Source organism: Nomascus leucogenys, chromosome 9 (genome assembly GCF_006542625.1).
Source record: "Nomascus leucogenys isolate Asia chromosome 9, Asia_NLE_v1, whole genome shotgun sequence".
NCBI lineage: Eukaryota > Metazoa > Chordata > Mammalia > Primates > Hylobatidae > Nomascus > Nomascus leucogenys.
The window spans coordinates 114678937-114703662 of NC_044389.1; the positions used below are offsets into that span (position 1 = coordinate 114678937).

Genomic DNA, 24726 nt, shown 5'->3' on the forward strand with positions numbered 1-24726 from the left:
ACCCCATCCGGATAAATCAAGAAGGGGCCAGAAACAGGCGTGTGTTTAACAAATGAGTTTTAGTGACTTAAATGCTGTGGGCTTTTGTTCAAGAGCAGGGGAGGAACTGAAGTTGTATGATGTGCAGTGCTTGCTTTTAAAATTCTAACGATGAGGCACACAGAAGATACCGTGATAACTGTGTCTTCCTGGGCACCACCGAATGATATGCTCTATCCACTGAGACCATACTGAACGTCATTTTCCTTCTCTTGCAGGTGACATTACACAAAAAGGATATGAAAAGAAGAGGTCAAAGTTAATTGGAGCCTACCTTCCACAGCCTCCGAGTACGTAACCCCCATGAGTAGCATGAGTCCTCTCATTTCCCGCGTTCTCTATGTGCCAGAGAAACATCTGGAGGCAGACGCTCCCTTACTCCCGAGTCAGCAGGAGGAGGCGTCTGGCGTTCTCACTCCAGGCATTCAGTTCCTTTGAGTGATCACACGTGCTGTGTGAATATACAAGGCACAGAGGATTTTTCTATAAGTGTGCCTAATAGGTGTTTTCTCTATCAGTAGAGATCAATATTGTGTTGATTACTTTAAAATCCTACAATCGTAAAAATATGAGCGCATTAGTGATTTCAACATATTTGGTTTAGAGGGCTATTTATTACTATTGATTCTAGTTTAATCTGAGGCTTCTGTTGGTGGCACAGGCCAAATCTAGACAGTGCTGTGATATCCCGCCCAGGACTCTGCAGTCGTGAAAGCTGGTTGTATATGGAGATGTGGTTGCAAACATACATGATGATTCTTCAGAAGGGTAGTCGGTTTCCTGCTAGCGTTTCTACGTGTGCAGATTGGCAGCTTTCCTGCACTTGAGCTGGGTTCTGTAAATGTCAGGAAAAAGAACCTCATATTAGACTGGGATTCTAGCACCTCAGTTCCCATCTGGCAAGCTCAGTTCAGCTCAAGAGTGACCTTGAAAATTTGCTAGGCTTGAGGAATGGCTTAAAGCTAACACAAGCAGTTTCTTCCTCAAACAGAAAGGCTAGCAACATAAATTTTAAAGGTGGAAACTGAACTTCCATAGTTTTTATCGTTGAAACAAGATTTTAAAAGGTTTAAGGATGCACATGTCCACACCTGCACAAACCCTGATTCTGTTCTTCCTGAGACCCATCCAGGGTCCTGTTGACTCAGTAAGAAAAGTTTCCTGAGGTTCAGGCTCCAGGAAACGGTGTGGAGATTCTGCTACTGTTAGTTTTGTTTTGATTTCGTGTTTTTCTTACCTTGATTTTTGAGACAGTGATGTAACAGTGAACATGTTTGTGTGGACCTTGCTTAGCAGAGGCTTAAGTCAGGGATAGACGCCGAGGAACCAAGAGAAGGGGAGCAGAGGGCTGGGCTGGAACGTTGGGGCGAGAGGCTTCAGGGCAGTGCTGGGCAGATCCCGTGATGGCCTGCGCCCCCTCCCTCATTCTCTTCTCATGGAGCCACGGGGTGACAGCTGCCCCAGCCCTGTCCCTGAGTTCCCCTCTGCAGGTGCCCTCACGTCCTACAGGAAGGTGGGGTCTGACTGTAGGCCACGGACGCTGTTGGTTTTAACTTTTGTGCCTTGCCAAACAAAAGTGAAACAGAAGCGGTTCCTCGCTTCCCAGGACGGTTCTCCAGCGCAATGTGCCTCCCGCGGTGGCCCTGGCCTTGGTCCCCTTGGTGGTCTGTGTGCTGTCCTGCATGGGGTCGGCAGCTCTGCTCAGCGCTGTAACAAATTTAAAAAAAACTAAAGTTTGAATTAATTAGTTTTTTTTCAACTTGTTACAGCAGCGAATGGAGCTGCCGTGGTTCGGTGTAGACTGCAGCACAGTGAAGGAGCGCCGAGGAGAACATTCCGCTCTGCCCACATCGGGGTGTGCGACGTCCGAGAAGCCGCGGCTCGGGAGCGGGTGGCCAGCACCCCAGGGAACCGGCCTCTGTTTTACTTTCGTTTCGGTGAGCGCTGCTTTGCTGAGAGCCAGCCCCACAGCAGGGTACACGTTAGAAAAGGCCACCCGTCAAGCGCTATCCATCCTGTACAGACGTGTAGGGTGTGGCCTGGGGGCCGGAGGGTCCCATTCTCCAGTGAACCAGGTCACTCTGCAGGCCCAGAGCTCGCCAGAGACCGGGTCTGTCCCTGTGAGTCCGGGCCCAGTTCCGTGTTTCCTACTGAGGTAGAATGTTGTTTTTACAATTCCCCTTTCTCAGTTGGGCACCACTTAGAAAACACTTAAGAAGAATGCATGACAAATTATAAAACTTCTTAAAGTCACTGGTCTTCTACAGACTTTCGTCTTATAGCCAAAGACCCAATTAAAGGATGAGCTGATGGGTCTTGGCCTCTGAGATCTGCTAGAGGGAGTGATTTTGAGATTTCCATCTCCAAAGAGCAAAGTAAGGGTTTTTGAAATAGAAAAAGCAGTCAATCATAGAGTATGTTCTTAGAGGTAAGGATTTTGTTCAAAGGTCAAAATTACTTCGGTGGACAGTATTTTGAATATAGGAATTTCATGAGGCAAAAAGGGAGTTCAGTGCATTTTCCAACAGAATGAAAAAAATAATATGCAGGTTGAAGTTTTAGGTTCATGTTCAGGGTTACACTTCAAAGTGTGTTTTAAAATCACATACAAGGCTGGGTGCGGTGGCTCACGCCTGTGATCCCAGCACTTGGGGAGGCTGAGGCAGGGGATTGCTTGAGCCCAGGTGTTTGAGACCAGCCTGGGCAACAAAGGGAGTCCCCATCTGTACAAAAGAAAAAATTAGGCATGATGGTGGGTGCCTGTGATCCCAGTTATACGGGAGGCTGAAGCAGGAGGATTGCTTGAATCCAAGAAGTCAAGGCTGCAGTGAGCTATGATTGTGCCACTGTTCCAGCCTGGGGGACAGAGCGAGACCCTGTCTCAAAAAAAAAATCGGTAAAATCAAGTCATAGAGGCAAAGTTTATTATTACAATTGGCCATTGGGGTCTCAGAAGAGGACACCCTGCCTCGTTTCCTGGCCTCCACCGCATTCCTCCTCTCTGGGCCCCTGGCTGATTCCCTCGCGCCCTCTCAGGAGCAAGTGGCGGAGCTGATGAGAAGGTGACAGGGCTGGGTGTTAGCCACGAGGTCCGTTTCAGAATTTATCTGCTGGAAACATGAGGAAAACAGGAGGAAGTATGGCCCAGGCCGCCTGATTCAGGCCCAGACACCAGACTCAGGATGGGGGGACTCAGGACGGGGGGGGCACTCAGGACGGGGGTGCTGTGTTTCCCTGCCGACCTTCATTTGGAGATGTTGCTCGTGACACGCACGCGTGCACCGTGTGCACCTGTCCTGGGAAGCAGCAAGGAACGCAGACGTTTCCAAAGCCGAGGCTGCTTTCTTGGTTGGCCCCGTGGGACGTGACTTCCTTTGTGCAGGATCTTCATGGAAAACATCTTTCTTTTTGTTCCCCTGTGCTGCTGTGCACTTGCCTGTAAGGGGTTTGTGTTCTGATTAACTTCCACCCTTTTTTCCTAACATTTACATTCATATTTCTCCAGAAACTATTCTAAAAGTGTTTCTAGGATGTTGTTTGGGATGCAGAATTACGAGCTACAATGGGGGTTCTGTTCCCTAGGCCAGCCAGGTGCGTCCCAGCTGCTCAGAAGGGCAGCGTCTGTGTCGGGGCCTCCCGTCGGGATTCAGAAGTGAGCGTGGTGCTGAGCACCTGCCTAAGTCTAGTTGAGGAAAAGAGTGCCAGGAGCTAGGAAGAAATGTGAGTTATATGTGCAGTGAAAGATGGGTGAGAGAGGGTTCCTGGAAGATCATCTTCGGAGAGAAGACGCTGCTTAGGGAAGCTGCCCACTTGGCACTCACCCTTCTGCAGTTCAAACCTGTCCCTCATCAGTCTCTAAGCCCAGTCAAACTTGTAGACATAAGAAATAAAATCCGCTGCCTGGCACCCTCTTCAGGGATATCTTAATCACAGTGTTGACTTGGATAACAGGGCCTCACTGCTTGTATGATGCAGGCCGTGGAGATTTAGAGAGTGAAATTTCAGTGTGGCTATAAATGGTCGAAACTTCTTTGCTCAGATACAGCTCCTCTTTCTCACAGCAGCTTCTTACGTGATTGTCCGTGAAATGTTTCTTGGTATTGAGTGATTTATGAAGATCCAGTATTCCTCTCCAAGCCCAGCTTGCTTTTCCTTCAACGGCCAGACAGCTTGATGCCCAGGTGCAAGTTACAAGGACTCTGTAAGGGGGTTGGTCTGTGCCGCACAGCCTCTCTCCGTGAGGTCATGTGAGCGGCCTCTCCAGGAACAGGCATCCCGTGGTCAGTGTGAGTTAAACCCCACACTGTTTGCACCGGAGGCCTGGATGGCTGCCCTGACCTGCAGGCTCGCGCTGCGTTGTCCAGCTGTTGACTCTAATCACAAACCCGGACTTGCCTCAGTTCCTCCCTGCTCCCTGCTGCCAGGGTTCCCGATGGCCACGCTGCCGTCCACATGAGGAACTCTGCTCAGGCCGTGCACTTGGCTGTGTCCGGGTGGTGTTTAAACCTCAGTTTGGATGCTCTGTCCTGAGGGATTTCTCCCCGATCCTTCAGTCAGACCATCCCGATTCCCATCTCCCTGTCGTCCTGTCTCTGAAATGCCACAGTCGTACTTGGGTGGTGGTTACTAAACGCTAAGTCCCCAACCCCCAGCAGCAGGATGTAAATCACCTGAGGCCCCGGCCGCCTGCTCGTGGAAAGTGGATGTTGGGCAGGTATTTGCTGAATGGATGTGGGGGTGTGGCACGGAGGGGCTGTGTCTGCCTGTGGGGGTGGGCTGGGCAGCACTCACTTCCCCCCGCCCCACCGTGTGACCGTCCCCACGGTCATGGGGTGTGAGGATGGATGTGCAGTGTCCCTGAGGGCAGACGCCACCGTGTCCGCACAATGCTCAGATCCACGTGAACCCTAAACAGGCACCTGAGACCTTCCACTGCCTCAGGCATCTATCTGGGCCGCAGTTTTATTTTTATTCTTGATTTGGGTAAATTTAAATGGCAAATGGTAACATGTAAGTGCTAATTAATGACCGCAATGACAGAGGGTAACATGTACCTCAGCACCGTCCAATCAGTGGAATTTTATTATCTTTTCAGAACTTGGCTCGCATCCCAGTGTTTGATCTTGTAACTGGATCATGTGTTCTCATGAGAACAGCTGCTCTGGCCTGAGTGCTGTTGCTTGCAGTGGCTGCCTTGCCCTGTCGCCACGGAGAGGGCTTTCTCTGAGGTCCTGTTGCAGATTCTCCCACTGGGCTTTGACAGTCGTGATGGAGGAGGTGCCCTGCAGTTGGCATTTGTGAATTTTGCACTTCGGTTACATATAGAATGAGAAACTTTAAGTATGTAAATTTCACTTTGTTCTGTCGTCTTTAGAAGACGTGGCTGGCTGGCCCTGGCCTGTTCACGTGGGCTGGCCGTCGGTTGTTCTGATTCGTGTCAGCAGAGGCTGTGCTTTCCCAGGGCAGGTGCACAGCGGGTCTGTATTCTTGTTCTGCCACGAGAGTTACAGTCTGGTGACCCAGGGCAGCCCTTCCCGTACGTGCTAGGGAGGGACCGTCTCCTCACCTGGGCTGGAGGGTCCCGGGGGCCTGTCCCGGGCAGGTGGCCTCCACTTAGGGGTCAGGCCATGCGGCAGCTCACAGGGTGAGGTGCTTTAAACTTAAATCCCAGAGGAGGGGAAACGTGGGTGTCCAGATTGCATTGCCTGTGACATAGCGTGAATCTTTCTAGACTGAGTTGCTGCAGTGACAGGTGAGTCACCTGTGTTCCAGATCAGCTGTGTTCACATCGGCACTTCCCAGGGTACCACACTCAGCTGCTGGAGACGTGTTCTGCCACAGGCAGCTGCTGGTTTAATCCTGTACATTTATTTCCTGATCTTTTAAGCAACGTTTAATGAATCCCTTCCCCCTCCTTCCCCCTCCCTCCACCCCCTCCCTCCTTCTTTACCCTCCCCTCCCCTCCCCCCCCTCCCTCCCCTCTCCCCTCCTCCCCCTCCCCCCCCCCCCCCCCCCCCCCCCCCCCCCCCCCCCCCCCCCCCCCCCCCTCCCCCCCCCCCCCCTCCCCCCCTTTCCCCTCCCTCCCCCTCCCTCCCCCTTTCCCTCCCTCCCTCCCTCCCCCCTTTCCCCTCCCTCCCCTCCCTCCCCCTTTCCCTCTCTCCCCTCCCTCCCCCTTTCCCCTCCCTCCCCCCTCCTTCCTTCTTCCCTCCCCCTCCCCCCCTCCTTCCTTCTTCCTCCCCCTCCCCCCTCCTTCCTTCTTCCTCCCCCTCCCCCCCTCCTTCCTTCTTCCTCCCCTCCCTCCCCCCTCCTTCCTTCTTCCTCCCCCTCCCCCTCCTTCCTTCTTCCTCCCCCTCCTTCCTTCTTCCTCCCCCTCCTTCCTTCTTCCTCCCCCCTCCTTCCTTCTTCCTCCCCCTCCCCCTCCTTCCTTCTTCCTCCCCCTCCCCTCCCCCTCCCCCTCCTTCCTTCTTCCTCCCCCTCCCCCTCCTTCCTTCTTTCTCCCCTCCCCCCTCCTTTGTCCCCCCTCCCCCTCCTTCCTTCCTCCCCCTCCCCCTCCTTCCTTCCTCCCCCTCCCCCTCCTTCCTTCCTCCTCCCTCCCCCTCCTTCCTTCCTCCCCCTCCCCCTCCTTCCTCCTCCCCCTCCCCCTCCTTCTTCCTCCCCCTCCCCCCTCCTTCCTCCCCTCCCCTCCCCCTCTTCCTCTCCCTCCCCTCCCCCTCCTTCCTCCCTCCCCCTCCCCCCCCCCCTCCCTCCTTCCTCCCTCCCCCTCCCCTCCTTCCTCCCTCCCCCTCCCCCTCCTTCCTCCCTCCCCCTCCCCCCTCCTTCCTCCCCTCTTCCTCCCCTCCCCCCTTCCTCCCTTCCCCCTTCCTCCCTTCCCCTCCATCCATCCTCCCCTCTCTCCCCCACTTCCTATCCATCCATCCCTCCATTTCTCCATCCTTCCGTCTGTCCATCCATCTGTCCTTCCTTCTCTTCTTTCCTCCTATGCTGGTCTCACTGCCTTTTTCTCCTCCCTTGCACCTTGCATCTCCTGCCATCTCTGCTTGAGTTTTATTTGTGGTCTTGCCATAATTCTAGAGGAAAATAAGAATCTTACTGACATTTTGGATTTAAATGGAAGTGTTCCAGCCATCTGCGGGAGCCCTGAGGGTGCAGAAATACTTCCCGAGCCCATCCTGTGAGCAGCTCTGCGAAGAGCAAGGTTGCTTCCCGCCTCCTTCTCCAGGATCCTAACAGATGCCCCTTTCAGGCGACCTTGATGGCTTTTCTTTGCTCCAAGATTCATTCCTGGACCTGAAATTTTAGCAGTTGCCATATTTTCTTAAAAGAATGCTCTTGTCTAAATACTGACTTTCATAATGGGATTCCAAAAATGCTTTTTCCTGTTTTCAAGACAAGCCAGATTTTGTTCTTGTAACAGCGATTGAGGCTCTGGGCACCACTGCAGGTACCAGGAGAATGACAGCCTCTGCCCTCAGGAGAGGGTGCAGAGGGGCCTGGGAGAGGGGCCCCGGTTGCAAATGAAAAGGCAGTCACGGGAGAACGTTCAGACACCACACAAGGGTGACACCAGGCTGCTCGCACTCATGGATCACTTCTGCACCTGTGTTTCCTTGCCAAGAAAACAGCAGAAGTAACAGTCCTGGCCTGGTGCATTTTGTGCTGAGGAATGAGTGACGTATCACGTGCTTAGGCCGGGGCTGCGGTGTTAGCTACGGCTGCTTCTGTCCAGAGGCAGGAGGCTGAGCCTAGGAAAGTTCACGAACAGAGGGATAGGAGCCAGATGGATTCGGGCCCTAACCACAGGCATGGGATCTGTCATCCCTGGAGGACCGGATCTGAGCTGGTGCCTCATGTGGCCAATGCGTGAAAGCTGAGCAGTTGCTCCTGGGAGGAGAACCTCATCTCCATCTCGGCCATGTTCTTGCCTGAGGAGGCCTTGCTTTTTGTCCTCCAGACTCTTGAGTGTTTGAAGGCAGCCACCCCATCTCCCTGGGGACGCCTCCTTCCCAGGGACCATGCCGGCCTCTCCCCCCTCACCACGCCTTCTGTCATGAGGCTTCCGGTCTTTCTGTGACGCTCCTGAGAGCTGGTTTTCAACCACAGTTCCCCAAACTGAACGTGACTATGAACGTGAGCCCTCAGCAGCACAGAGCGCTATGCTGTAGTCATGTGTCCTAGTGATCGTTCGTGTTCGTGCTACCCAGAGGTATCTGTTCCAGCAGCTGTGCTTGGTTTCCCTGTGACGGGGACAGTGGGGATGCCCTTCTGCTGCCCCTGGGTCCTGTGTGGTCACAGGCTGGAATCCAGTTGAGTGACACCTATTCAACTGTGGCTTTTTTCTTCCCAGAACACACCGTTAAGCCACCTCCAGCCTCGTTTGGAATGATGTCAGAGGAAAATGAAGGAAGGAAACGTGCACATTCATGCTTATTTCTTTTGCCATCTTATTGCAACCTGTAGAAGCTAGTCTTCTATTTTATTCATTTGTTTTCAAACTTTTGTTGCAAACTTTGCATTTCCACCTATGAGAGGAGATATTCACAAGGATGGTATGCAAAAGTAGCTTTCTGAGATCAGACACGTAAGGTCTGTGAGAAGCTGAGCAGCAGCCTAGAACTCCATACACCATTGTCTGTGGGCACCAAGAGGAGGTTAGGGGTGGGGGTAATCCCAGGAAGCGTGTTTCAGTGGACTAGATAGGTGTGGTACTGAGATTGAAGGTGAAACATTAAAAACGTCAAGCCACTGGTTACGCCTGGCAACTTGGAAGTGGGCATTTATCTGTTTCTCCCAACTGTGCTGAGATGTCAGTGACTGTATAAGTCCACAGCCCAAGAGAAGTCAAATTGAGGAATTTGTGGTTCATCATTTAGCAAAATGGAGAAAGCCAAGATGCAGACACGGGGGACAGCCATGGGTGCTGTACACGTGGAGCCTGGAGAACGGTGTCCAGGACGCAGGTGGCCGCTTCTCCTCCTCCTCCCAGCCATGTGTGTTATCTGGAGAAATTAAACTGGGAGGCTCCAGATTTGGGGATGATACTGAAAACTGAGGCTCCAGGTCAGAGCATATGGAGGAAACAGCCCAGCCCAGAGGGATGAACATGCCTGTGTTGGAAACAGGAGAGGAGAGGGCTCTTTGGGCAAACGAAACAGCCCCAGTGAAGCCCTCCTCGGGGAGAGATTTGGTGGTGTGCCCCCACGAGGAGAAAAACCTGCTTTGCAGTAAAAAGATTATCAAGGGAGAAAAGAAAGGAATGGATATTACAACCTGGCTTGCAGCTCCTCCAGTGGGAATAAAGAAAAGATTATTGAAGGAGAAGAGAAAGGAATGGGTATTACATAAAGATTATAGCATCAGAGTGACGTTTAACTTCTCACCAATAATGGAAATGAAAGGCAACGAATAAAAGTAATTTTCACGTGGAAGTCCATATCTAGGCAAAAGACTCAGTCACACTGGGGTAGAAAGAAAAGCACTTTTGGACGCGTGGGGCCCCCAAGTGTTCCTTCTGGTCCTTCCTTTCTGAAGCACTCAAGGTGCTCCTTTAGGACGGGAGAGTGGAGAGATGAGGGGGTGTCGAGGGGCATGAGAACAGTGAGCAGCCACGGCCAGTGGGAATAAAGGCACGGCCCAGTGATGGTAGCACGTTCGGGACAGGGGCGGAGGCTCAAAGAGGACAGAGATTCTCACCAGGTTGTCAGTGTTTGATTGTGGGCAAGAGGGTGTGGGAAAGAGTTTTTTCAGTTCTGCTGGAGAATTGTGAAAGGGTTGGCAATAGGTACATTGAAAGCCAAGATAGTGGAAAACAGATAAAAAATATTAACTCCAGAATCATTGAAAAGCATAAGATAGAACCGTATTTGTAGCACACTGCAGACCCTGATGTGATGACCACAGTGGCATAAGGGGTGGTGTCTAAAAAGGACAATTCGGGAAGTCGTGTGATAAGTCCATGTTTACGACTGTAAGTGCCAGGTAGCCACTGTTTTCATGTGAGACTTGATAATACTCTTTGATTTCCTAAAATGCATCTGTTTGATAAAAAGGTAATTGAAGCTCATTTTTAAAAGATCAGTTGTCAAATTGTCCCTATTTGCAGATGACATGACTGTATATCTAGAAAACCCCATTGTCTCAGCCTAAAATCTCCTTAAGCTGATAAGCAACTTCAGCAAAGTCTCAGGATACAAAATCAATGAACAAAAATCACAAGCATTCTTATACACCAATAACAGAGAGCCAAATCTGTTATTGATTGTGAACTCCCATTCACAATTGCTTCAAAGACAATAAAATACCTAGGAATCCAACTTACAAGGCATGTGAAGGACCTCTTCAAGGAGAACTACAAACCACTGCTCAATGAAATAAAAGAGGATACAAACAAATGGAAGAACATTCCATGCTCATGGGTTGGAAGAATCAATATCATGAAAATGGCCATACTGCCCAAGGTAATTTATAGATTCAATGCCATCCCCATCAAGCTACCAATGACTTTCTTCACAGAATTGGAAAAAACTACTTTAAAGTTCATATGGAACCAAAAAAGAGCCCGCATCACCAAGTCAATCCTAAGCCAAAAGAACAAAGCTGGAGGCATCACTCTCCCTGACTTCAAACTATACTACAAGGCTACAGTAACCAAAACAGCATGGTACTGGTACCAAAACAGAGACATAGATCAAAGGAACAGGACAGAGCCCTCAGAAATAATGCCGCATATCTACAACCATCTGATCTTTGACAAACCTGACAAAAACAAGAAATAGGGAAAGGATTCCCTATTTAATAAATGGTGCTGGGAAAACTGGCTGGCCATATGTAGAAAGCTGCAACTGGATCCCTTCCTTACACCTTATACAAAAATTAATTCAAGATGGATTAAAGACTTAAATGTTAGACCTAAAACCATAAAAACCCTAGAAGAAAACCTAGGCAATACCATTCAGGACATAGGCGTGGGCAAGGACTTCATGTCTAAAACACCAAAAGCAATGGCAACAAAAGCCAGAATTGACAAATGGGATCTAATTAAACTAAAGAGCCTTCTGCACAGCAAAAGAAACTACTATCAGAGTGAACAGGCAACCTATGGAATGGGAGAAAATTTTCGCAACCTACTCATCTGACAAAGGGCTGATATCCAGAATCTACAATGAACTCAAACAAATTTACAAGTAAAAAACAACCCCATCAGAAAGTGAGCAAAGGACATGAACAGACACTTCTCAAAAGAAGACATTTATGCAGCCAAAAAACACATGAAAAAATGCTCATCATCAGTGGCCATCAGAGAAATGCAAATCAAAACCACAATGAGATACCATCTCACACCAGTTAGAATGGCCATCATTAAAAAGTCAGGAAACAACAGGTGCTGGAGAGGATGTGGAGAAATAGGAACACTTTTACACTGTTGGTGGGACTGTAAACTAGTTCAACCATTGTGGAAGACAGTGTGGTGATTCCTCAGGGATCTAGAACTAGAAATACCATTTGACCTAGCAATCCCATTACTGGGTATATACCCAAAGGATTATAAATCATGCTACTATAAAGACACATGCACACATATGTTTATTGTGGCACAATTCACAATAGCAAAGACTTGGAACCAACCCAAATGTCCAACAACGATAGACTGGATTAAGAAAATGTGGCACATATACACTGGAATACTATGCAGCCATAAAAAATGATGAGTTCATGTCCTTTGTAGGGACATGGATGAAACTGGAAACCACCATTCTCAGCAAACTATCACAAGGACAAAAAAAACCAAACACTGCATGTTCTCGTTCATAGGTGGGAATTGAACAATGAGAACTCATGGACACAGGAAGGGGAACATGACACTCCGGGGACTGTTGTGGGGTTGGCCGGGGGGAGGGACAGCATTAGGAGATATACCTAATGCTAAATGACGAGTTAATGGGTGCAGCACACCAACATGGCACATGTATACATATGTAACAAACCTGCACATTGTGCACATGTACCCTAAAACTTTAAGTATAATAATAATAAAAATCAGTTGTAGAGGATGACTGGAAGAGGTTGGAGCAGCAGACAGTTCAGTCCTCAGGAACTGATGGTGATTTGGATGCTCCTGAAAGAAGAGTGCATGAAACTTGGCAAAATGATGGTGTAGGAGCCATGCTTAACTTAGTTCTGAACTCGCCAGCCTGATACGTGGGACCCACACATGCACCACCGAAAGCTGACATGCAGAAACCACCAGAGCAAGAGGAATATGAAGTCCATGGACTCTACAACTGTCATAAGAGCCCATCATGGAAAACCAGGGACTAAATATTTCTTTTGTTAACTTAAAACTTTTATTTTTGGCTTACTTTCAATCCATTTCTGAAGAAGCATCTGTTAGTGATTGGTGCTCAGTCTCAGAGCAGTTCTTCATGGAACTGTGAGGATGACGTAGGATCACGTCCTTTCTGTGGTATCAGAGCCATTCACGGAACTGTGGGGATGATATTTTTCCCGTTGTATCAGAGCAGTTCTTTGTGGAACTGTGACGATGAAGTCCTTCATTTGGGGGCTTAGTTTTGTCTAGTTGTGTTCCTTGCCACCCTATTATTACCTGAGTATAATCAATACGTGACAGGTGGATTCACATCAATGTTTTGACCAATACCATTAAACCGTTTATATCTGACCACATTAATGTTTTTTGTAATTCATCAAATAATTGTGATTCATAGTCGAATATAATCTGTTAAAACACTTGGCATCAAATGGAGTAAGTTTCCAGAGAGTAATCTGGAATGAGCAAAGCTGGACGTTCATGGTATGTCCTGGTTACCTGAATTATATAGTTAAATTATCCTATAAGATTTATTTTAAAAATTAATAATATAGTTTTAAATTTTCTTAACTTATACAGCCTATTCTGTATATTTATTACGTGAAAAGGTCATAACTTGAGTCTGTGTCTTGGGCCCTGTTGCTCTAACCCTAACTCCCAGGAATTCAGTTGCCACCCGTGGCTGAGTTTGTGTCTCTCCCTGCCTATCAGTGGACCCTTGTGCTGTGAAAGGGACCGTGGCGGCATCCAGGCAGGAGGGGTCTCCCTGGCTGTGGGAGAGCTTCCCCCTCAGTCCTGGCCCTCCTGCCTGTGGGCTCTGAGGCGCCGCCATGCCCAGTCCCGTGGGTAGCTCTGGCTTTGCTGTGGGGATGGAGGGAATGATTTGCTAGAGTCTGCTGACTCCGCTGAGCACAGCCACACCTCACTCCGCTGTTTTCCCTGAAATCCAGGGGTGGACCAAGCTTTGCCGCAAGAGCGCCGGGCTCCTGTCACTCCTTCCTCCGCCTCTCGCTACCACCGCCGACGATCTTCAGGGTCACGAGATGAGCGCTATCGGTCAGGTAAGCACGGGGTGGGGTGTGACAATATGTCCATCTGCCACCTGTGCCAGGAGGGTGCCTGTGCCCAGCCACTGGGCAAGGCAGAAGCGCAGTGGGCATGGACCTGCAGCACGCGAGGGGCCTCCAGCTTTCTGCATAGACACACCCTCTTGGGAGACCCCAGTGTCCGGTAAATAGCTCTTCACGTGGTTTACAAGCCCATGTTGTCTACTGTTCAGAATTTCATACTAATTAAAAAGATGATAATCTCGTGCCAAATGTTTCTTATTTTTAGGTGTCACTGTTAAATAACTTTTTAATCATGGTTGCTAGTATAGTTTTTTCTTACCCTCAGTGATTTGTTTTCCAGGTCTACTTTTCTAAACAGAAATGAAGACCATACATTGTTACATGTTTCCTGTCTTTCCTCTGTGTTTTATGATGCTGTCTGCACAGGGCTGTCTGGAGAATGAGTTGCCATGGCCACCTGGGCTTGGCCAGCTGAAATTTCATTAATTTAGCAACAGAAAACTTAGGTTTCTGGGCGTGGTGGTGGGCACCTGTAGTCCCAGCTATTCATCAGGCTGAGGCAGGAGAAATGCTTGAACCTGGAAGGGGGAGGTTGCAGTGAGCCGAGATTATGCCACTGCACTCCAGCCTGGGCGACAGAGCAAAACTCCATCTCAGAAACAACAACAAAAACTCAGGCTGTGACTGATGTTTGAATTACTCTGAGAGAGTTTTTCCAACATGTAGGTTAAAGTTGCTTCTTTAAAAGGCAATTACCTGTGAATTCTTTTGTAGTTCCCAGGGCACCAGTGAAGGCAGGGGCAGTCGCTGGTGATGGACCCGATTCGTGAATCCCTTTGCTTTTCAAATGCCCTTCACCGGCGTCCTCACGTTGTTCTCACATGGAGCTTTCGTGATAGGTGAAGTCATGACTGTTGTCTCCTGTGTCAGAAGAAAAAACTGAGGCTAAGGGTTGATGGAACTCACCCAGTGGTCGAGGAAAGCCTTTGAGTCTCAGTCGCGCTGTAACGAATCTCTCTGTCCTCACAGGCTCATGGGATTAACCGCTTCTGCATCCTCCTCAGTCGCCGTCTGCCCGGCCTCCTGGCTCTGCTCCTTTTTCTACAGAGATTTTATGGCCTCGGGGAGTGTCACCCCTGCAAAAGAGAAGGATGCACCTGAGAGCCTGAATGAAAAGCTGGTTCCACCTCTGTGGAGCCCCTGCTGCCTTCTCCAGGAAGGCTTTGACCCAGGAAAATGTGTGGGGATGGAGTGGAGGAGAATGTGTTCCCAAATCCAACCTCTGTTGTTTCACTGCTGTCTGAAGCCCCGACACATATTGAGACCTTCTCTTACTCATGTGGGTGTCTCGGAGACCCCTGTCGAGTTCAGGAGTGTGGAGGCACCTGCGTGCTGTCAGCCTGTGACCAACGCTTCCCTCAGTGTGTGTCAGTGCTGCCGTGCGGGCGCCCTGTCTGTGAACACACAACACACCCAGATGTGCACACAGGTGTGATTTCACATAGCTTCAGTTCTCATGGAAGCCAGTCTGTCTTCCATTTTATAGATGAGGAAATTGAAGTTCAGGGAGGCTGTCCAGTGGCTGACGATCACACGGGGTCGCTCCTCACGGGAGGACGCAAGCCCAGCTTTGTCTGGCCTGACATCTTACCACACAAGAGAGGAGATCCGCGTCAGTTGCCACTGCATGTTTCCTACGTTCTCTCTCTCCACGACGCTGCAGGGGGGTTGATAAACCCTGTGTTTACCTTTGGATTGTGCCATCTTCACAATCCCAGCTACTCCAGGAGATAAGCCTGGTGGGTTTTGGTTGTCTCAGCTCTTGTTTCTCGATAAAAGCCTGAGAGAGGTGGGTGTAGCAGGAGATGGTGATCTCTTGGCTTGGGGTGCGTTTTCTGTTAACCCGTGCACCTTACCTCACCTCTTCAAAGGCAGGAAGGCGTGGGAGAGAGAGGCACACAGCAGAGGGGGTGGCTGAGAGTGGGAGGGTGGGTGGAGGAGACCGACACTTCAGCTCAGAGCCCGCAGGTTCTGCTTTGGAGGAGAAGCTAGACCCAACGTGAGAAGCATGGTTCATTTCTCCTGTTTTTGTAAAATTGTGAAATATGGCGCCTCTTCATACACAATCTCTCCTGTTCTCCATCCTGACTCATGTCTCCATTGCCGTTATAACCACACGACACTCTGTCTGTCTGCATATCTGTGTATTCGTTATTTACCTGTCAGTCATCCATCCATTTATCAATCTCTCTGTGTCTGTCTACACATTCGCCAGTCATCTACCTACCTGTCAATCATCCATCCATTTGTCAATCTCTCTGCATCTGTCTTACACATTCGCCAATCATCTAATTACCTGTCACTCATCCATCCATTTATCAACCTCTCTGCATCTGTCTACACATTCGCCAATCATCTACCTGCCTGTCAATCATCCATCCATTTATCAACCTCTCTGCATTAGTCTACACATTCGCCAATCATCTACTTACCTGTCAATCATCCATTTACGTCGACCATCTGTCCATCTGTCATCAGACATCTCATCCATTTACCCAACTACTCAGCCATTCTTCCACTGTCCACCTCCCTACCTCTCACTTTCTCCTGTAAGAATATGAGGTCCACACAGGCCAAGATTTCTTTTTTGTTTATTCATGTAGGCCAAGAACCTGAAATACTGCCTGGCTTCTATATTTTGAAGGAAGATGAGGGAGCGTGACACATTTGGGGAAGGGTAAGAAGTCAAGTAGGAGGGGCTGGGTTATAGCATCTTGTGCATCATGCTCTGGAATTCGGACTTCATCCTGAAGATGATGAGAACCACTTGAAGATTTTAGGCGAAAGGACAGTGGGGGCCAGTCAGGGTTTGAAGATCACTTTAGCAGCAGCATGGAGCATGGGCTGAAAGTGGGGGAAGTCCAAACAACCTGAATGCCTGAAACTGATGTTACTTAAGAGGTATCTGTCAGGGCTGGGTGCTGTGGCTCATGCCTGTAGTCCCAGCACTTTGGGAGGTGGAGGCGGGTGGATCACTTGAGATCAGGAGTTTGAGACCAGTCTGGCCAACATGGCAAAACCCCATCTCTACAAAAATTACAAAAATTAGCCAGGTGTGGTGGCACATGCCTGTAATCCCAGCTACTTCAGAGGCTGAGGTAGGAGAGAATCTCTTGAACCCAGGAGGTGGAGGTTGCCATGACCTGAGATCATACAACTGCACTCCAGCCTGGGTGACAGAGTGAGACTGTGTCTCAAAGAAAAAAAAATATCAGTACCAGTGAGATTTGAGAAATGCTCAAAAGATAATAGCAATAGGACCTGAAGGTTGGGTTAATATGGAGGAACATGAGAGGAAATCAGGGTGACCTTGATATCCTAGTTATGCACCTGCACAGAGGATGGTCTCGGATTCTGCACCCAGGGCGACTCCAAGATGTCCAACTTATGCACCTGCACAGAGGATGGTCTCCGATTCTGCTCCCAGGGTGACTCTGAGATGTCCAGCTCATGCACCTGCACAGATGATGGTCTCCAGTTCTGCATCCAGGGTGACTGAGATGTCCAGCTCATGCACCTGCACAGATGGTCTCCAGTTCTGCACCCAGGGTGACTCCGAGATGTCCTAGTTATGCACCTGCACAGATGGTCTCCAATTCTGCACCCAGGGTGACTCCGAGATGTCCAGCTCATGCACCTGCACAGATGATGGTCTCCAATTCCACAGCTACTTCTCTTTAGAGAATCAAGCTTACTGTGTGTAGGTTACAGGTAGTAGAATTTGCCTTAGCTGTTCACTTACTGTGTAGAAGATACCATGAACAATTGGGAAGACAGTCCTTGAAGTGTCATTTATGTGAGATATAATGGAAAGCACTGTTATTCCATGGATGCTATTGTAGTTTTTAAAAGTTGGGTACTCATCTTTGGTTTTTGTTTGTTTTTGAGATGGAGTTTCACTCTTGTTGCCCAGGCTGGAGTGCAATGGTGCGATCTCGGGTCACCACAAACTCCGCCTCGTGGGTTCAAGCGATTCTCCTGCCTCAGCCTCCCAAGTAGCTGGGATTACAGGCATGTGCCACCGTGCCTTGCAAATTTTGTATTTTTAGTAGAGACAGGGGTTCTCCATGTTGGTCAGGCTGGTCTAAAACTCCCAACCTCAAGTGATCCACCTGCCTTTGCCTCCCAATGTGCTGGGATTACAGGAGTGAGCCACCGTGCCTGATCTCATCTTTGTTTTAATCAATAATGACTGATTGGCATATGGAGCGCACCCCATGACCTTTGCATTGCCTGTGAAGTCTCAGATGGGGTTCTCACTTTCTGTAGCCAACACAGAACACTCCCCTTTATGTATCATGGCAGCAGCACTTCAGGAAAGCAGGAGGGGCATAGGGGTCATTACAGAGGTTCCTTATTCTCTGCTATTTCCTGCTGTTACAGGAATCTAGTTGTGAGTTCTCTAAATTTAGATATACTATAATTTACTTTCTGTTAGAGTATATGCTCACATGGTTTTAACAATAAGGTGTGAGATAAGAGGAGCTTATGTTAGTCTATTACCAATAGACACATTTCACAATTTTCTGTCTGCTTTTTTCTTTCTCCTGAGCCGACTGGGAAGACTGGAATCATTCATGAGGAAAGGGCTGTGGCTTCTAGGGAGACTTGGCAGCTCCAGCTCTGTGACCACTTATCTTGCAGTAGAGCTACTGTGGTTGCCTCAGGGACGGAATTTTTTTATTTATATATATTTTTATTATACTTTAAGTTCTGGGGGAACATGTGCAGAACATGCAGGTTTGTTACATAGGTATACATGTACCATGGTGGTTTGCTGCACCCATCAACCCATCACCTACATTAGGTATTTCTCCTAATGCTCTCCCTCCTGTAGTCCTCCAGCCCCCAACAGGCCCTAGTGTGTGATGTTCCCATCCCTGTGTCCATGTGTTCTTATTGTTCAACTCCCATTTATGAGTGAGAACATGTGGTGTTTAGTTTTCTGTTCTTGTGTTGGCTGAGAATGATGGCTTCCAGCTTCATCCATGTCCCTTCAAAGGACATGAATTTACCCCTTTTTTATGGCTGCATAGTATTCCATGGTGTATATGTGCCACATTTTCTTTATCCAGTCTATCATTGATGGGCATTTGGGTTGGATCTGAGTTTTTGCTATTGTGAACAGTGCCGCAATAAACATACGTTGCATGTGTCTTTATAGTAGCATGATTTATAATCCTTTGGGTATATACCCAGTAATGGGATTGCTGGATCAAATGGTATTTCTTGTTCTAGAGCCTTGAGGAATCACCACACTGTCTTCCACAATGGTTGAACTAATTTACACTTCCCTCAATGGTGTTTCTTCACATCCTCTCCAGCATCTGTTGTTTCCTGACTTTTTATTTATTTATTTTTATTTTTTATCTTTTTTGTTTTTATTATTATACTTTGTTTTAGGGTACATGTGCACAGTGTGCAGGTTTGTTACATATGTATCCATGTGCCATGTTGTTTTGCTGCACCCATTAACTCGTCATTTAGCATTAGGTATATCTCCTAATGCTGTCCCTCCCCCTCCCCCCACCCCACAACAGTCCCCGGAGTGTGATGTTCCCCTTCCTGTGTCCATGAGTTCTCATTGTTCAGTTCCCACCTATGAGTGAGAACATGCGGTGCCTGGTTTTTTGTCCTTGCGATAGTTTACTGAGAATGATGGTTTCCAGTTTCATCCATGTCCCTACAAAGGACATGAACTTATCATTTTTTATGGCTGCATAGTATTCCATGGTGTATACGTGCCACATTTTCTTAATCCAGTCTATCGTTGTTGGACATTTGGGTTGGTTCCAAGTCTTTGCTATTGTGAATAGTGCCGCAATAAACATACGTGTGCATGTGTCTTTATAGCAGCATGATTTATAGCCCTTTGAGTATATACCCAGTAATGGGATGGCTGGGTCAAATGGTATTTCTAATTCTAGATCCCTGAGGAATCGCCACACTGACTTCCACAATGGTTGAACTAGTTTACAGTCCCACCAACAGTGTAAAAGTGTTCCTATTTCTCCACATCCTCTCCAGCACCTGTTGTTTCCTGACTTTTTAATGATGGCCATTCTAACTGGTGTGAGATGGTATCTCACTGTGGTTTTGATTTGCATTTCTCTGATGGCCAGTGATGATGAGCATTTTTTCATGTGTTTTTTGGCTGCATAAATGTCTTCTTTTGAGAAGTGTCTGTTCATGTCCTCTGCCCACTTTTTGATGGGGTTGTTTGTTTTTTTCTTGTAAATTTGTTTGAGTTCATTGTAGATTCTGGATATCAGCCCTTTGTCAGATGAGTAGGTTGCAAAAATTTTCTCCCATTCTGTAGGTTGCCTGTTTACTCTGATGGTAGTTTCTTTTGCTGTGCAGAAGCTCTTTAGTTTAATTAGATCCCATTTGTCAATTCTGGCTTTTGTTGCCATTGCTTTTGGTGTTTTAGACATGAAGTCCTTGCCCATGCCTATGTCCTGAATGGTATTGCCTAGGTTTTCTTGTAGGATTTTAATGGTTTTAGGTCTAACATGTAAGTCTTTAATCCATCTTGAATTAATTTTTGTATAAGGTGTAAGGAAGGGATCCAGTTTCAGCTTTCTACATATGGCTAGCCAGTTTTCCCAGCACCATTTATTAAATAGGGAATCCTTTCCCTATTTCTTGTTTTTGTCAGGTTTGTCAAAGATCAGATGGTTGTAGATATGTGGCATTATTTCTGAGGGCTCTGTTCTGTTCCATTGATCTATGTCTCTGTTTTGATACCAGTATCATGCTGTTTTGGTTACTGTAGCCTTGTAGTATAGTTTGAAGTCAGGGAGAGTGATGCCTCCAGCTTTGTTCTTTTGGCTTAGGATTGACTTGGTGATGCGGGCTCTTTTTTGGTTCCATATGAACTTTGAAGTAGTTTTTTCCAATTCTGTGAAGAAAGTCATTGGTAGCTTGATGGGGATGGCATTGAATCTATAAATTACCTTGGGCAGTATGGCCATTTTCATGATATTGATTCTTCCAACCCATGAGCATGGAATGTTCTTCCATTTGTTTGTATCCTCTTTTATTTCATTGAGCAGTGGTTTGTAGTTCTCCTTGAAGAGGTCCTTTACATCCCTTGTAAGTTGGATTCCTAGGTACTTTATTCTCTTTGAAGCAATTGTGAATGGGAGTTCACTCATGATTTGGCTCTCTGTTTGTCTGTGATTGGTGTACAAGAATGCTTGTGATTTTTGTCCATTGATTTTGTATCCTGAGACTTTGCTGAAGTTGCTAATCATCTTAAGGAGATTTTGGGCTGAGACAGTGGGGTTTTCTAGATATACAATCATGTCATCTGCAAACAGGGACAATTTGACTTCCTCTTTTCCTAATTGAATACCCTTTATTTCCTTCTCCTGCCTGATTGCCCTGGCCAGAACTTCCAGCACTATGTTGAATAGGAGCGGTGAGAGAGGGCATCCCTGTCTTGTGCCAGTTTTCAAAGGGAATGCCTCCAGTTTTTGCCCATTCAGTATGATATTGGCTGTGGGCTTGTGATAGATAGCTCTTATTATTTTGAGATACATCCCATCAATACCTAATTTATTGAGAGTTTTTAGCATGAAGGGTTGTTGAATTTTGTCAAAGGCCTTTTCTTTATCTGTTGAGATAATCATGTGGTTTTTGTCTTTGGTTCTGTTTATATGCTGGATTACATTTATTGATTTGCATATGTTGAACCAGCCTTGCATCCCAGGGATGAAGCCCACTTGATCATGGTGTATAAGCTTTTTGATGTGCTGCTGGATTCGGTTTGCCAGTATTTTATTGAGGATTTTTCCATCAATGTTCCTCAAGGATATTGGTCTGAAATTCTCTTTTTTGGTTATGTCTCTGCCAGGCTTTGGTATCAGGACGATGCTGGCCTCAGAAAATGTGTTAGGGAGGAGTCCCTCTTTTTCTATCGATTGGAATAGTTTCAGAAGGAATGGTACCAGTTCCTCCTTGTACCTCTGGTAGAATTCAGCTGTGAATCCATCAGGTCCTGGACTCTTTTTGGTTGGTAAGCTATTGCTTATTGCCACAATTTCAGAGCCTGTTATTGGTCTATTCAGAGATTCAACTTCTTCCTGGTTTAGTCTTGGGAAGGTGTATTTGTTGAGGAATTTATCCATTTCTTCTAGATTTTCTAGTTTATTTGCATAGAGGTGTTTGTAGTATTCTCTGATGGTAGATTGTATTTCTGTGGGATCGGTGGTGATATCCCCTTTTTCGTTTTTTATTGTGTCTATATGATTCTTCTCTCTTTTCCTCTTTATTAGTCTTGCTAGCGGTCTATGAATTTTGTTGATCTTTTCAAAAAACCAGCTAGTGGATTCATTAATTTTTTGAAGGGCTTTTTGTGTCTCTGTTTCCTTCATTTCTGCTCTGATTTTAGTTATTTCTTGCCTTCTGCTAGCTTTTGAATGTGTTTGCTCTTGCTTTTCTAGTTCTTTTAATTGTGATGTTAGGGTGTCAATTTTGGATCTTTCCTGCTTTCTCTTGTGGGCATTTAGTGCTATAAATTTCCCTCTACACACTGCTTTGAATGTGTCCCAGAGATTCTGGTATGTTGTGTCTTTGTTCTCGTTGGTTTCAAAGAACATCTTTATTTCTGCCTTCATTTCATTATGTACCCAATAGTCATTCAGGAGCAGGTTGTTCAGTTTCCATGTAGTTGAGTGGTTTTGAGTGAGTTTCTTAATCCTGAGTTCTAGTTTGATTGCACTGTGGTCTGAGAGACAGTTTGTTATAATTTCTGTTCTTTTACATTTGCTGAGGAGAGCTTTACTTCCAACTACGTGGTCAATTTTGGAATAGGTGTGGTGTGGTGCTGAAAAAAATGTATATTCTGTTGATTTGGGGTGGAGAGTTCTGTAGATGTCTATTAGGTCCACTTTGTGCAGAGGTGAGTTCAATTCCTGGATATCCTTGTTAACTTTCTGTCTCGTTGATCTGTCTAATGTTGACAGTGGGGTGTTAAAATCTCCCATTATTATTGTGTGGGAGTTTAAGTCCCTTTGTAGGTCACTCAGGACTTGCTTTATGAATCTGGATGCTCCTGTGTTGGGTGCATATATATGTAGGATAGTTAGCTCTTCTTGTTGAATTGATCCCTTTACCATTATGTAATGGCCTTCTTTGTCTCTTTTGATCTTTGTTGGTTTAAAGTGTATTTTATCAGAGACTAGGATTGCAACCCCTGCCTTTTTTGGTTTTCCATTTGCTCTTTCCTCTTTTGCTCTTTGCTCTTTTCCATTTGATCTTCCTCCATCCCTTTATTTTGAGTCTATGTGTGTCTCTGTATGTGAGATGGGTTTCCTGAATATAGCACACTGATGGTTCTTGACTCCTTATCCAGTTTGCCAGTCTGTGTCTTTTAATTGGATCATTTAGCCCATTTACATTTAAAGTTAATATTGTTATGTGTGAATTTGATCCTGTCATTATGATGTTAGTTGGTTATTTTGCTTGTTAGTTGATGCAGTTTCTTCCTAGCCTTCATGGTCTTTACAATTTGGCATGTTTTTGCAGGGTCTGGTACCGGTTGTTCCTTTCCATGTTTAGTGCTTCCTTCAGGAGCTCTTTTAGGGCAGGCCTGGTGGTGACAAAATCACTCAGCATTTGCTTGTCTGTAAAGTATTTTATTTCTCCTTCACTTATGAAGCTTAGTTTGGCGGGATAGGAAATTCTGGGTTGAAAATTCTTTTCTTTAAGAATGTTGAATATTGGCCCCCACTCTCTTCTGGCTTGTAGAGTTTCTGCCGAGAGATCAGCTGTTAGTCTGATGGGCTTCCCTTTGTGGGTAACCCGACCTTTCTCTCTGGCTGCCCTTAACATTTTTTCCTTCATTTCAACTTTGGTGAATCTGACAATTATGTGTCTTGGAGTTGCTCTTCTCGAGGAGTATCTTTGTGGCGTTCTCTGTATTTCCTGAATCTGAATGTTGGCCTGCCTTGCTAGATTGGGGAAGTTCTCCTGGATAATATCTTGCAGAGTGTTTTCCAGGTTGGTTCCATTCTCCCTGTCATTTTCAGGTACACCAATCAGACGTAGGTTTGGTCTTTTCACATAGTCCCAAATTTCTTGGAGGCTTTGTTCGTTCCTTTTTATTCTTTTTTCTCTAAACTTCCCTTCTCGCTTCATTTCATTCATTTCATCTTCCATTGCTGATAACCCTTTCTTCCAGTTGATTGCATCTGCTACTGAGGCTTCTGCAATCTTCGCGTAGTTCTTGAAACTTGGCTTTCAGCTCCATCAGCTCCTTTAAGTCCTTGTCTCCATTGGTTATTCTAGTTATCCATTCATCTAATTTTTTTTCAAAGTTTTTAACTTCTTTGCTATTGTTTTGAATTTCCCCCCGTAGCTTGGAGTAGTTTGATCGTCTGCAGCCTTCTTCTCTCAACTCGTCAAAGTCATCCTCCATCCAGCTTTGTTCCATTGCTGGTGAGGAACTGTGTTCCTTTGGAGGAGGAGAGGTGCTCTGCTTTTTAGAGTTTCCAGTTTTTCTCCTCTGTGTTTTCCCCATCTTTGTGGTTTTATCTACTTTTGGTCTTTGATGATGGTGATTTACAGATGGGTTTTTGGTGTGGGTGTCCTTTCTGTTTGTTAGTTTTCCTTCTACCAGACAGGACCCTCAGCTGCAGGTCTGTTGGAGTTTGCTAGAGGTCCACTCCAGACCCTGTTTGCCTGGGTGTCAGCAGCGGTGGCTGCAGAACAGCGGATTTTCGTGAGACCACAAATTCAGCTGTCTGATAATTCCTCTGGAAGTTTTGTCTCAGAGGAGTACCTGGCCGAGTGAGGTGTCAGTTTGTCCCTACTTGGGGGTGCCTCCCAGTTAGGCTGCTTGGGGGTCAGGGACCCTCTTTAGGAGGCAGTCTGTCCGTTCTCAGATCTCCAGCTGCGTGCTGGGAGAACCACTACTCTCTTCAAAGCCGTCAGTCAGACAGGGACATTTAAGTCTGCAGAGGTTCCTGCTGAGTTTTTGTTTGTCTGTGCCCTGCCCCCAGAGGTGGAGCCTACAGAGGCAGGCAGGCCTCCTTGAGCTGTGGTGGGCTCCACCCAGTTCAAGCTTCCTGGCTTCTTTGTTTACCTAAGCAAGCCTGGGCAATGGCGGGCGCCCCTCCCCCAGCCTCACTGCCGCCTTGCAGTTTGATCTCAGACTGCTGTGCTAGCAATCAGCAAGACTCTGTGGGCATAGGACCCTCTGAGCCAGGTGCAGGACACAATCTCCTA

General features: G+C 47.1%; 1 protein-coding gene across 4 annotated transcripts in view; it reads left to right on the forward strand.

Annotated features, from left to right (window-relative positions):
- Positions 1–24726, forward strand: part of DIP2C (disco interacting protein 2 homolog C) — a 278224-nt gene that overhangs the window by 71566 nt on the left and 181932 nt on the right. For 2 of the 4 annotated variants that reach the window (XM_030819375.1, XM_030819372.1), the window contains exons 2-4: positions 258–329; positions 1809–1976; positions 13315–13425. Coding sequence is in view for 2 of the 4 variants with exons in the window: in XM_030819372.1 (XP_030675232.1) it covers positions 258–329; positions 1809–1976; positions 13315–13425 (351 nt within the window). In the remaining 2 variants the exon portion in view is untranslated. The remainder of the gene's footprint in view (positions 1–257; positions 330–1808; positions 1977–13314; positions 13426–24726) is intronic. The other 2 variants (XM_030819374.1, XM_030819373.1) reach the window with 1 other exon arrangement.